Consider the following 14854-nt stretch of genomic DNA (forward strand, 5'->3'; position numbering starts at 1 on the left):
GTTGTGTGCAGTCAACGAAAAGGAGTGCACAAGGACACCTATGACAACCACTACCAGTGAGTGCACTGATGAAATTAGTACCATTGATGGTCTTTGTTACCAGGTGTTGGATTATTTTTTCACCATTAATCACTGCTTTCAGCATCTGCGGTGCAATACTAGATGAAAAACATGATATTTTTAAAATAAAAATAAACACTGACAAACATACCGCTTTTTTTCAAAAACAAACGCTAGAAAATCTATGGCCCAGTTATGAGAAACTGTTTTAAGGCGTTGTAGGTGAGGGGCACCACTTCAATACCAGCTAGATGGGTGTATTCAACAGAAATAAAATGAGATGACAATCATCCTCGTCATCAAATGGTTTTGCACAGTAAAATTTGCAAACTGAAGTAGTCCCGGCTTGGGCCAAGCATGTGGAGCTCCGAAAAAAAATTGAAGGGGACAATTAAGCTTCGCCTCAAGGATATGAGACAGTAGTGTTAATGGGTTGATGCCCATATAGACAGAATTGGTCATACTCAACTTTATATTCACAGATCCCTGGGAGTCCTCATACCATTCCTGGCGAAGTGGTGCAGCAGTTAAGCGACGCACCATTGCCCTGCCACGGTTGTCAGTTTGCTCAGAATCCAGTGGACAGGTTGTGATGACACCACAAGGTCACCTGACCCAGCTGGCCCACAGGTCGCCTCTCCGGGGATTTTTCGCTCAACACCGACACCGATCCCGAACGAGAGCCTCAACGCTATTGTTTTATAAGCAGTTAAGTGAAACGAAAAAAATATCGCATAAAGACAGACAAACACAAGTAAGAGACACAGGACAAGCACTTCCTGCGTCTCAGTTTGTCTGCCTTTATACGCTATTATTTTTTCCGTCTCAAATAGTATGCACCATCCATGGGTCCAGCTCAAATTTTAGTTAACTGAAAGAGATACCTTTTCCAATAGTGAGACACGCTTATAGAACTTTATTTTTCTTTCCGATTAGTAGTTGAACAACATTTGAGCAAGGCAGACAGATGTGGTTCAAGTAGAGGCTGGTGAAAAAAAAAAAAAACCAACCGTGCCTTACATGACTGAATTACCTCTATGAACAAACATCGCCAGCAAAAGAAAACCCCGCCTTCACGAATGCTGTTATGCGGAGGGGCTTCGGGAAGCAATAGCGACTAGGCTATGTACAGGTGCTGTCAAAAGTAAATGGAAGGCAATATTAGTGGAAAAACAATTTCACTGCCCTTAATTTGTGCATCCTTGAATTGATTAATGCAGCCTTATTGTGATTTTCCAAGTTACAGAGTGCATCAATAAATATCGACCATTATGCTTTTGACTTAAAGAAATAAATTATTTCGGCAGAGTTGCCTTCCATTTACTTTTGACGGCGATGGTACAGTCAAGTGCCTGTGAATAAATAAAGCCAGCAATAGTATTACTGCGCTGCTTTGTGGCAATGCACATTCATCCCGGAACCATTACCAGAAGGCAAAGGAGAAAAAAAAAAGGGAGTGTGGCAGTGAGCGGCTAGCATTCCGAATCTGGAAACCCCCCTTCCCTAAGTCTAAACCATTTCTCCACAACATTTCAACACCAACGGAGAACGTCAAAACTGTAAACAATGCTTAAGACTGTTAAGCTTGAGAAAACAGGTGACTACTGAAACAAATTGACAACATATGCGTCACTGTGAGAAACTGTCATGGAATGCAGCAGGGAGCAAGAAACGAACAAGAAACTGCTTGCAGCTGCACAAACAGAACAAAGTGACAGAGCACTGGAAAGAAGAAAATGTCACGCAGACATGCATGACGAAAAAAAAAACTGGAGGATCGCAGAGGCCACCGGCAACACAGTGCTCAACAGTCAAGCTCAGGAGTGAGTAGCGCAGTTGCTCCAAAAGCTGCAGATTCACCGGTGGCTGAGTTAAAGAAACAAGCGCACTGCGCACTCACATGTCGTGAAGAAGCTGCTGATGACAACAAAGCTTGAAGTGAGCACTGCCGGGCCTGTCGTCCACGCATGGCTGGTGAGAGAAACGACGCCTACACTGCACATGACTGTACGCAATCCATGCAACAGAATGCTTGAGCATTCGCCGTTGCAATCACGCCATCACGGCAGGACCATAAAAACTCTCACCAGCTTAACGATCCTAACACAGAACACACACCCTCACAAATGCACTCCCACCGCACACCTCAACAAACACTGTCCACCAACAAGACATGTCCGCAGAAACAAATGTCTTCAGGCTGCAAACTGCCGCGATGCCCACTCAAAATTAAATTTAGGTAACGCACAACAAGGTTCATCACACCCGTTCGTGGGTTCACAGTTTGACACTCCAGCTTGCGGAACAAAAAAAAAAAAAACTCCTTTCGTGCTTTGCACCCTTGTTTGGCCAGCAGGCTCATTCTTGGTCACTGAGAGATGAGTGCTCCAAACGCACCAGAGCTTTTTATATCAGTCTTCTTGAGCAATGAGGCACCAGATTTGCAGCATTGCAAAATTGAAAGAAAAAAAAAGGGTCAAGGGAAACTTGCACAGTAACCTGCACAATTGGCCTGGGCTGATATCAACCTGCCATGCAATGATCCTTGATCTTGCTCTGCAAACAGTCGCTCCGACCACAATCGCTTTTCCACCGTTTTTCAATTGAAATGCTTTCAAGCACTCCAGTCACCAAATTCTGTCATGCACTGGCTACTTCCGCTGAGATCACCGCTGCTCCTGGAAGCCTTCTTTTGTCAACCAACAATCTTTGGATGGTCTTTGATAAAAGTGTTTCAGCGTCAGTTACACTGCTGCTGTCTTTTTGGCCATGTGCTTTAAAAAAAAAGAAGTCAGATTCGGCGAAAGCACCATCTCATTGTACAGTGGCCATTTCTGAAGAGGTCTTCACTGCGAGACTTCTGTACGTCAGCCAATAGTCATTCACTGTACTTTGCTAATGGAGCCTTGATCACACTCCCCCAGTGTCCTTTCAATCACATCACACAGTCTTAAGCTCATAAAAAGAAAACAAGAAAAACTTTTTCAAGGTTTCTAACATTTTTGAATATTCACACCGGCTGATTTTGACTCTTCAAATGTCCACAAGAGCCTGCATTTTCTTTTACTTTGTGAGTGACAGTTTCCGGGCAGCTGAGGACGACTTTTTCTCGGTGGTTGTCGGCGCTGGCGCCATCGTAACTGGAGTCACCGGCGTCGTGGCAGCAGTCGTCGTTAGGAACCTGGTGCCTGCCGGCAGTGTGATGGTGGGAACTGCCGCACTGTGGTGGTGTGGAGGGTGCTGGTGATGATGGTGCGCCGCTGTCGCGGCACCCAGCACAACGGGTGACAAGGCCAACACGCAGTTTGATGGAGAAAAAATTGGAATTTGTGGCGAGGTTGCTGCCGACGGCGGGCCGGTAACCAAAGGCATCACCTCTGGCGAAGGTGTGGCACCCCGCAGAAAGCAGGCGTAGTAGTTTGATGTCACGGGCGTCACCGTGCCCGCCGCCACGGTTGTTGTCGTGCTTGTAGGTGTCAGCAAGGCAGTAGGAACCCCCGTGTCACCTGCACCCCCTCCTGTATCCAGGACAAGGCAGTCTTCAGTCGGAGAAGATGGAGTCACAGGTGTTGGTGGTGCACTGTCATAAGTCAGTCGCCGCGCCGCGGCTGGCAAAGGTGTCACAGCGGTGGCTGTGGCCGTGGTTTCTTCGCTGCTGTTGCCTGAAGGCGTTCGCTGGTCCACCTCACGCTGCTGCTCCACAAACCAGCTAGAGAAGCTGAAGGTCGGCGTCAAGATGGCAGTCGGCATTTCAGTCGCTGTCAGCACCGTGGTCGTCGTCTGCTGCTGTGGCTGCACTGTCGTCTGCATCGTCTGCTGCGGAACTGTCACATGCTGTGGCTGGGCTGGCTGTGCCTGCTGTGCACCCGTGCACTTGCTGCAGTTAGAGAGCCCACAGGTGAGGAGGCGCTGATTTAGTCTACAGATCAATCATCTCGATATGCAAGAAGGGGTTCATGAGAAGCTGAAAATGTTTTCATGCTGTCGAGCCTACAAGTGCAGACCAGGAGCACAACGAGAGCATTTATTTTCAGCCTGCTTAGTGCCACCGGCTCCAATCGGAAGTGTGGAAACTACATGCCTAGCATTTTTCGTCACAGCAGCTGCAACATGAAGCATCGATATTTGAGATTTAAGTTTCCGTAAGCCTGCACATACACATACGAGTCAGATAAAGTGCACCCTTTGTAGCCTAAAAAATGGAAAGAGAACATAAAGGAGGAAGTGGGATGGATAAGAATAAAGGCCATGAATAAGGACATGCATACGGCAGCAAAGACCCAAGCTGTTGCACAAACATGACACTTTCACGATATGCAGTGCCGGGCACGCCTCAAAGGCAGACAGGCGACATGTCCACCATCAGAATATACTACTCTGTCAGCAGGCAAAGACTAAAGCAGTCTGGAGCACTGTACCGCTCGCCCTTCACAAGGTAACGAGCACACTCAACAAGCTTTACAAAACAGAGGTGAAAGGGCAGCCTAATGTAGCACAACAAGCTCCATCTATGCAGCATAAACAGGTGTCCACTTAATTTTTTTATCACTGTTAGCTCCAGCTATGAAGCAATGACAGGCGTCGACCCATTACTGTATTTACACGATTGTCAGTCAACCTATTTTTTTAATTTGAAAATCCCATGTGGGGGGGGTCAACTTACAATCGAAACGAAAAAATCGCACTATAAGTAAAGGCGAGACAAACGAGATATCAGGCACGCTACAGCGTGGTTGAATTTTTGCTGCGTGGCTCCATCGCATCGCTCTTGGTGCTGGCCTTGAGCAGCTGCTATGTCAGTGCGCAGAACTGGCATCCCCTTCTTGCGTGCGCGGGCGGCGGCCGATGGCGGCTATTGACAAGCAGCAAACTGGCGCCCCACACGTGGCTGCTGACTGCAGTTGCTGATAAGCGGCGGTGGCCGATAACGCAATCGCGTTCCACGGGAAGCTCAAACGTCCAACAAGTTTTCGTTTTACTTTCAAATGCGCGCTCAGCGCTTAAGGTAGTGTTGATAGTTAATGGAAGGGCCGCTGTTCCAATCGAGGCGGCACCCCCACTCGGAATGGCAGCGGTGCCGGGGAGTGTCGGTAGCCGACGGAAGAGCCGACGCCATTCACACGTAGTTTCTATTTGGCTCCGACGCATTTGCCTACTGTCGGCCGCGTTTCACAAGTTTTTAATGTAGTGCTTGGCCAGCCATCATTTGTGCTCCAGGTCCGGCAAGCTACACTCGCAGCTCGTTCACAGCTACATTCAAGATGGCTGCCATTTTTTACGCTGCAGAAACAAACAGCTGAGCGCCGGGCCGCAAGTTGGACTTTCGCAATGGGTGATACAGGTGTGGCAGCTGCAGCGAGGAATATTTTCAGCTGTTCCACGTGATGCCGTGATGTGGCTTTTTGCGAAGTGCGGGATATCACTGGACGACGACAGCTGCTGGATAATGCTATCATGCTCAACTATTCAAAACAAAGCTTAAACGAAGTTTTTTTTATTTTTCAGAAATGTGATGGGGGGAGGGGGGGGGGTCAACTTACATTCTAGTCAACTTACAATCGTGTAAATACGGTATTTCTGTGTTGGACCAGCATGCAGTGTTGGAAAACAAACTCTGCTTACCACTGCGCATCCGTCTTTTTTGTCTTCTCCTGCTGAATGCTGATGATGGGCTTAGAGTTCAGGGGCAGATTCAGCGACTGCAGCAGGCTTGTGTACTGCTCTTCGGACAGCGTGATCACGTGGGACTCTGTCGTGGGGCTCGGCTCACTCTTTTCAGCTTCAGCCTTGGAAATAGAAGCAAAAACCTCTAGCAGTTAATGCTTTCACTATCCAGTGTACACATAACAGCAGCAAGACTCCCTATTTCAAAGCAAACTGCAAACCACTGTCACTTTCACATCCAGAAATGGAGATGGGGAGAAATGTTACCAGGTGACACTGCATTAGTTATCTGTCCCACACAAAACAAACAGTAGCCAAGCTCACGAGTTTCCATCAATTCGTTAACGGGACTCAGAGGAGAAATAGAAATTGGCCTGTATCAATAGGGTGCAGTGCCCTAATCGCGAAAGGACCACTCTAACCGAAAAATGAAGCTTTTATAAGCTAGAAAAACAAAAAACAATAAGAAAATATTGTGGTGCCACCACAGGCTGATTTCGTAAGCAAAATACATGCGTTGACACCAAATTTTGAGAACAGATCCCTGAGGCTTAGCTTTGCCACCATTAACTTAAAAACGGTGTTAACCATTTTTTTCATCATGTCAAGAGCTTGAATCGACGGGAGGGAAGATTTTAAAAATTTAATTCTCTCGCCAATAACTGAGCCTTTCTGCAGCCACATAAACTTCAACTAAATGGATCGAGCTGGAGCCATTCAAAGCCTCACAGTTGTACAGTATTCACATGTGTCTTCGCACCTCTCGGACACTACTGCTGTTTTTATTCCGTTCCCTTAATCTTCATTACAGTGATTGCAGGCATCTAGCATGGTTAATGATGAAATAGTTTAAGAATGAAAGACAAGATGGATTGGATATTACGTTAAAAATCTTTCTTATAGGGTTCTGGGATTGACACTAGAGAAACTACTTGAAACAAAACAATACTGCATTTGCGTGCATTGTAATCAACATCCTCTCACCTCCTTGACGGTGGGTGGAGACATTGTAGCTGGTGACACTGTACCTGAAAAAAAGAAAGGCAGTGGAGATGTTGATTGCGTCAACAAATATCGATCCTGTCAGGCTTTGGTGAAAAAAAAAATGGGTGGGTGGGAGCCTTAACCCATACATGCCAAAACTTCAGAAATTTTTAAAAAATTACAATATGTTCCTATATGAAAATGAAAATTGGTTTTTAGGGAAAGGAAATGGTGCAGTATCTGTCTCACATATTGGCCCACTCCTGAACAGCAGCCTAAAGGAAGGGATAAAGGAGGAAGTGAAAGAAGAAAGGAAGAAAGAGGTGCTGTAGTGGAGGGCTCCGGAATCGACCACATGGGGATCCTTGACCGCGCATGGAGATCTTTAACATGCACTGGGCGCCCCCAAGTGCCCTCACCACTGAGCCACGACAGCGGGTATGTTCCAATATAAAATATTTATTTCACTTCACAATTCAGAATCATCCTTTTATTGGCAAAAATATTTTTCTCAACACAGACTTTTGGGCCGTCCTACAATGTAGAGTACTAGGCAAACTTGCTGCCTGCTACATGTGGTAAAGCTTCCAACATTTGACAAATACTTTAAATTTAGTCACATATTTCTCGTTAGGTGAGGTAGTTTCCTTATGACAATGTGCAAAAATTGTTTTTCTTGCGGAATTACAATGTAGTCGATGGGGTCGGATTTTAAAAATAGCATCCAGAAAAGACTGGCCGATCTTTCTGAATGCACATAATGCATAAAACTGAACACACACAACACAACCGTTGCACAGCAAAAGTTTAGAACCTCTTGAACCTACTTTAGCGGATGCAAGTTTTTACACAATATAGTAGCTAGAGTTACTGTGCAGAAAAGCGATGCGCTACATGTAGAGCGTCAGGCATGTATGGGTTAAGCATATGTATAAATATTTTGTAAGTGCACAATCAGTTTGGGATGAAACACAAACCACTGACAGTTGAGCACATCTCAAGTTGTGTCTTGAATCCCCAATGCTGCACTGGATTAGGTTATCACGTGTAACATGCAACCATTAGCTTATCACGTTTAACATCATTAAAACATGAATGGCAAATGGTAGCACCATGCCATATGCAATGGCATAAAAAATGGCATGGTATGCCATTTCAATTAAATTCCTAAGCATTTTGAATAACCAATTTTTTTGTAGTCGAACAAACTCTACCTTCAGACAAGTTATGTTTCCCATTAAATTTTAATTGAGTGGGAAATGTAGGGAAAATATATCAGGACAGTTTTCATATTTACTTCAAATACCCTCCGTACCCAATATCCAGCTTTCCATCAACCAAAGCTAGCTGCATATCCCCGTCTGAAACTGTGTCCACATTTTGTGGATGAGATATGAACACTCAAATCTCTCGTAAATAAGGCATAATGTTCACAAATGTCGATGCAATAAAATGTTCTGATATCTGGAAAACCACAAGTAGAAACACATCAAACCAGGCATCCAAAATGGACAAAGAAAATGATTCTTGAAATGGAAACTGCTATGCTTTGTGGTAACTCTAATATGGATGCAGTGAATGTATCAGTTCCTTTTGCTTCCTTTGCCTGCATGAGTGCTTTAAAGCGCCCCAGTGTGTTTATCTGCTTTCATAGCACTGGAATGAGTCGAAAAAGGCAAAGCGAGATCTTGAAATCTGTGCAGAGTTGCAACACGCATGTGTTGCAACAGAAACTCCATAATTAAATACCGGAGGAGGAGGCCATTTTTTTTTTGTGCTATCCTGTCAACCTCTTCACAAAAACCTGAAAATTTGAATAATAACTACGGAATAATAATTAGCACCTAAAGGGGATGTGAAGTTATTGCAAGAACTTTTTCAGCCCTTACTGGCAGCCATGGCATGTCTTTAGATTTGTATCTTTTCACTACTCCCATAACAAATATGCACGAACAGTCAGCTGTGCACAGACATTTTGTGCGAGACACGGTGAAACGCACCAGCTTGTTGTGGCTGACTTGTGCCACTGTTGGTAGAAGGAGCACTGGGGGCCACAGGATCTCGCGGGGGCTCCTCTTCCGTTGAGTAGAGCCTCCGTCGCTCCATCTCTGCGACTTCGCAGATGTCGTGAAAGCTGGCGTGGCGTGCCAGGCTCCTGGCGGAAGACGGCCCGGACGCTGACAAGGCCGAACGAAATGACGCGTGGCGAGTCTTTCGTGCCGACGCGGAGACGTCATCGCTGTACGTGCGCCCAAACCGCGAGGAGGTGCGCTTGTTGTGTTCTGCGTGTCAAAGAGAGAAAAAAAATACTCAAGGGATGTTCCAGCGATGTGATGAGTTTCAATGTTAGCAGCATGTGTGAGAGGATTGTGGAGATGGAATGTGACAAGAGAATGCGTTTGGAGGTTCAGTTACAAGTTTATCTAACTGTAACAATGAGAAATAATTTACATTGAAAAAAAAAGAGAAGCTGAACGGGTTTTCATGCAATTCGACATCAGTTTCAGCATCAACTGCAAATGCAAAGAGGATATGGAGAGCGATGCAACAAGGTGTGTTCTGGAGTTCAACTGAGAGTTTTAACTGTTAACAATGACAGAATGGGACTCCCACGGATCATTGAAACTGTTGGCCAAGAGCCCAATGACAAAGAGTTGATATGTGATGGTGCCACTTCATAGATGGTGACCACAGGATCTCACAGAGGACTGGCTATGGATCTGGAGATCAATGGTAGAGGCCTTTGTGTTGCAACAGCTGGCTCAGTGATAATGACGAGAAAGTCCAGTTAGTGCAAAGTTTAAGAAGAGTACCCACCTACACTCTCCGAAGATATGAAGGAAATTTACTGCCGAAGCTGTGAATATGGTAGAATATCGACGATATGATCATGGTTAATACAAATCTCAGGAATGTAAGAATTTGCAAAAATCCCCGGCCAGAGTGCATTGTGTACATGTGTGAAATTTCGCATGTTCCGAACTCTGCGCCGCATCACTACGGATGATCACTAAGCATCACTATGCATCACTACGCTGATCACAGTGATAATGGTAGCAGTTTAGACTACCTTACAGAGGTGCAAACGATGCAGACTGCTCTTCCTAATTCCCCGCCTTAATTAACAACATGTCCCCAATAGTTTCCCATCATAGTCATTTACTAACGCTGGGTCTGTTGCAGCAGCTCCAAGACTTTAGCACTGCACTCGCTTGGACTGGTCGGTGACTTGGCAGGTGACCGGTCATCCACTGAAAGGAGGCAAAGTAGTCTATGTCAATCTGCATAGTCGCTAGAGCCATGGCAACTATCGTTATGCCAGCTTCTCCCCTGTAGCTATAGCTTCAAAGGAAGATGGCTGGTATTGATCAATTGTCACATTCTAATGATAGAACAACTTTCACCAAAAATGTTGCCTTTGTAAGCTAGAAAAGGCCAAAAAATAAAACACAGGTATCATCACAACTCATAGGTACACTATGGTGACATAAGGACAGAATTTCTGTTGAGTACTAGAACAGAAAAAGAAGGATTAAGCGCTTAAATGTTAATGTTTTACTACATCGCTGCTGCTAGTGCACGTTAATCACATTGGAATGAAGAAAACTGACACAAAAACGAAACATGGAAGACCGAATAAACTCTCGACATTCAACAACATCTTCTACATCACAAGTTAAAATTGGGCTGGTGTGTACCAATATTCAATCTTGAAGTCATGATGACGTCTTCTGGTGCGGGCAACCGTCAACAGTGTCCCGAAAGAGCCAGCTAAAAAATTTCCGTGGTGATTAAACCCGTGGTAATGCAGGTGTTCAGTGCTAGGTGTTCCTCCTTGTGTTTTTGTAACTGTAGCGTTTGCCGGGCACGAGTGGGTGATCGCAGAGTTTCTGCTTTGGGAGGGTTAGTGCGAGGCACGGGCAGCATGCATAGGGTGGTCATGTGATCGCGCCCTCATGTAGTGGCACCCTGGACGGGGTGGCGGTCACACTCGGGACACACGGACGCTTGACCGTCACGACAACTACTACAATTAGGCTGGAAATCTTGCCTCAACAGCTAGCGTAGCAAAACAACAGAGTCGTCCTCAGTGTCCCTTTGATGCTGTCAAAAGAGCTGAAGCCCCACATTACCTTTCGCCTTGACAGGTTTCTTCACAGACGATGGGCCAGTGACAACAAGCGAGTGCCTTGACTGTGTCTGGATTTGGATATCTGTTGGACAAGGAGACAAAATCAATGGTTAGAACCACTACAAACAGGAGAAAAGATGACGCTTAAGGATTAGACAAAGGATAGCTGGGCCATTACCCATGTGGCAATGTGAATTCTAGCGACAGGACAATGTGAAATGCCTCACAGTGTTGAGTAACTCGGCGTAGGGGTGTGGGATGTCTGCAGCGATGGCATTAGTGCCACTACTCTCACAATAACACCGTGGGTGGCGGTGGGGAGGTAGAGGTGTAGGGTAGGTGTGACAAATAGTGCCTAGATGTCATTGCCAATGATTCCAATGACACCGTTATTTCGCCAAACATGCCATACACTAATAGTTTGTTAATTTGAATTTCGACAGGGACACAGGGACGCAGTCCGGATTAACTGAAGTTAGAATTAATGAAAGTAATAAAAATATTCTTTATTTCCATCGGGATGATGGAGGAGGTTGTGGGTAAAAGCTGCTCGTAAATGGCAGCTTGACAGAGGCCCACAGCCCCCATCTACAGGGCAACAACACCAGAGCAAGGAAAGACACGCACAAGTATACATGTCTCTTCGCAATTTTGCAGGGCCAAAAATAAGGGAATCAAAAATGAAATAAAAACAAAAAAACAACAATCAATACAATAAATACAGAGGGTACAATGCAGTACAATAAACACAAGATTAAATATACACATTATAGGAATACAGGTGCAGTTTTTAAGAATGTATGCAGTGAAGCTGTCGTAATTCATGTCTAGATATCTTAAGCAGGTCAGTCCCGGATTTTTTATAGCTGTTAAATAGTGTTGGAACCATAGTTCTGTTTGGCCACATTTATATACAGCTCTTGCTGCATAACTATTTCTGCATCCCAAAGTTACACTTCTGGCTGTGAGAAATGCTGCAGTGCAGGTATACAGATTGATTCTAACCACCTGGGGTGCTTCTACATAAACCAATATCCCAGTACATGAGCACCTAAAGTGTTGGAACTGCTGTGATGCCCTAGGCCAAGGTGCCCCCCCCCCCCCCCCCCCCTTCCCTTTAAGAGCTTTGAAATGGAAAAATAAACTCCGTCATATGAGCATTTCAATACCTTGGAGGCTGAGGATGGCAGTGCTTAACCATTATATAAGGAAGGTTACCTGTCCAAGTCGAAACAGTGTTGTTGTATGTTATTTTGTTCTTAAAAGATGTTATGTGTAGTACATGTTCAATGCTGTGTTCATAATTGTCATGTGCTCCACCCATAAACTTAGATCTCATGTAAAACCCAGTCACCAATGTATGGCAATGAATTTAAAACCTGCCACAGAAAAACCAAGCTCGCCCTCATCAGAATAAAAATAATTGCAAGAAACGGAAGAAACGTGCCTTCTTCAACGCTGGCGGGTCCGATGTCTGGGCCAATGTACTTGAATGCACTCTTCCGGCCCCGGGCCTCGGTTACAGTAACCTTGCGGATCAGCCCCAGGCTGGTCAGGATGTTGGCAATGTCATACAGGCGCCTAATCTTTGCTGCAAGGCCAAAAGACAATGATGGTAAGTTTGGAGTTCAAAATGAAAAACCTCTTCGCACTCAGATTCAAACTTGTGACATTCGCAATATGAGTTTGCTTAGTTTGATTTTCCGCATAAAACTTTTTCGTCCTGCCCTCGACGCAGGATAGAAGCACCCTAACAGTAGCAAATCAAAAGTTAGCTAGTAATCCGGCATATAATCTTTAGTCTTCTGCTCAGAGCATTAAATGATCTCACCGAGCTGGCCCCATCATGATGTGCCTGTGGAAACTGCTGATAGTGGTGAGCATTGAATTCAGTCTGGCGCCACTCCGCCATGGAGGGGAAGGGCTTTTGGCGCACGACGACGTCGTCAACTCCGCCACCACCCCCACCCCATCCCTCTAACAAGGGCTCCATGTGTGAATCCTACAATGACTGCAAATCCCATCTAGGAATCAACCGCATCTGAATTTCGATATTCAAAACATCGCTTTTCCTTGATGTGGTGAACGGCTCCTTACTGATGAACGCATTGCTGCCTTCTGTCTCAAAGCCAGCCCCGTGTGTCCATAGGTGTCACTGTTTGCTGCTTATTGTTTTGTTTGTCACTGAACATGATGGGCACTGCTTCTTGCCTAGTATTGTATTTCTGCAATAAAAATAATTCTGTTTACTATGCTTCTGTTTTTCTACTTAGTTCATACCACTCACACAAAGGATAAATTTCAAGAAACAAGCAGATTCATGTCTAAACTGCATGAATGAATAAATCCATCAATATTCCAGTGCCTGCAAGAGGCACAACACAAAATGCACGAGGACATTGCAAGCAAACGCAGACTGCAAAATGAACAACCCTGCACTCTCCCTCCAGAATAGGCCAGGTTGGGCTGGTTTGGGTTTGCATCAAAGACAACACTCACTCTTGTAGACGAGTGACTGAGTCTTGTCAATGGTTGGGTCGCCGATCAGGACCTTGGCAGCCAGGTCCAGGCTCACTGTCCTCTGCTGCAACGGGGGCAACGCAAGACATTTGCGCCACCGTCACCTTTTCAGTTTTTAACCCTCTGAAACGCTAAGCACACTACTCTGTTAAACTGCAGCAGACCTTGGCAGCTTCAACATAATGATGTACACCAGGGGAGGTATTCCGCTGGTGTTGTCTTTTAAGAGCATTAGCTCTTACTCATCACGTTTCGTGATTTCGTGGGGTCTGCTACCACCCTGAGATAACAGCGCCATCTGTGGCAGCAGCTACTCATCACGTTTCGAGATTTCGTGAGGTCTCCTACCACCCTGAGATCACAGCGCCATCTGTGGTGCTGTGTGGCCATCTGTGTGGTGGATACAGGTTGAACTATGTGAGTACGTCAGGGGACGAAATGGCAGCATAGTTTAGTTTCCCAAATTCAAAATGGAGGCTATTAAAATTAGTTGTGCCCTCCCATCCATTTCTCCCCCTCACCAAAAAATATCCTACAACGGGCAGGAAAACGTAAAGCCATGCAGGTATACATTCATTCCGCTACATATATACTCCGACAACAAGGGGCACCCATCCGGGGACAGTTGTGTACCGAATTTGGTAGGCAAATAAAACACTATAGGTTGTGGTATAGAATTAAAACTGCAATTAAATAACAGGTAAACATTGTATACATGCAATTACTAATTGAAACGTTACCATATCGCACCGCAAGCCGAATTCTAGGCCCACCTTGACCCCCCAAACGAAGCAAATTCCGTTTGAAATGTATCTTGAGGGGGTCTAACTGGATAAAGGGTAGATGTGCAGTGTAATTTCTCTGATAGATGGTGCTAGGCGTCGATCGCTCCACTAGGCGGCGTGCGTGCACGCGTAGCCGAGCATGGTGACAATCCATCCCATGTCAAAGGGTATTATGTACATCCCGTTTCTCGAGACGAGCAGTGCGTTCTTCTTCGCTTTCTTCTTCTAGTAAACCAAACAGCTAACGCTCGTTACTTCAACGTCTTCCAGGCGGTGGTGGCTTTTTTTTTAGACAAGTCTACTTCGGTCTGCGCCAAATGGCTCAAGCCCTCAGCTTCTGGGGCTTGAGCTTCTACAACGGCAACACTTGCAGGAGACCGCTCCAAGGGATTCGGGTCTTCAGTTCCATTGGGTTCCTAGGAGTGCTTTTTGCATTCCCTGAGTACCGGCTCCCACCATCCTTTTCCTTTACCAACTTCATTTGGTGATTGCTTAAAGCAGTTGTTTCACTATCATCATCATCATAGTGACACAGCCTAATTTGACAGCCAGCCGTTATTAACTGTATTTGAGCCACTGAGCTTTTAAAACCCGTTGGTGTTCCCCAACCCACCACCCCCCTCCCCCAGTGTACACAAGATATACTTTGCATTTCTTCCTCGCAAAGACAATGCAGACTGAGATCCCCAGCAGAGCAGAGCAGACTTAC

The 14854-nt window shown here is 45.5% G+C and overlaps 1 protein-coding gene across 5 annotated transcripts in view; it reads right to left on the minus strand.

The window, feature by feature from the left end:
• Positions 1-955: 955 nt before the first annotated feature.
• The window catches only part of LOC144104063 (uncharacterized), a 49606-nt gene continuing 35707 nt past the window's right edge, over positions 956-14854 (minus strand). For 2 of the 5 annotated variants that reach the window (XM_077636853.1, XM_077636849.1), the window contains exons 8-15: positions 13340-13424; positions 12288-12431; positions 10842-10922; positions 9876-9959; positions 8709-8990; positions 6709-6752; positions 5683-5846; positions 956-3940 (exon numbers count right to left, since the gene is read on the minus strand). In XM_077636853.1, the coding sequence (XP_077492979.1) occupies positions 3124-3940; positions 5683-5846; positions 6709-6752; positions 8709-8990; positions 9876-9959; positions 10842-10922; positions 12288-12431; positions 13340-13424 (1701 nt within the window). In that variant the 3' untranslated portion in view covers positions 956-3123. The remainder of the gene's footprint in view (positions 3941-5682; positions 5847-6708; positions 6753-8708; positions 8991-9875; positions 9960-10841; positions 10923-12287; positions 12432-13339; positions 13425-14854) is intronic. The other 3 variants (XM_077636850.1, XM_077636852.1, XM_077636851.1) reach the window with 2 other exon arrangements.

The sequence above is a fragment of the Amblyomma americanum genome, chromosome 9 (assembly GCF_052857255.1).
Source record: "Amblyomma americanum isolate KBUSLIRL-KWMA chromosome 9, ASM5285725v1, whole genome shotgun sequence".
NCBI classification, from domain to species: domain Eukaryota; kingdom Metazoa; phylum Arthropoda; class Arachnida; order Ixodida; family Ixodidae; genus Amblyomma; species Amblyomma americanum.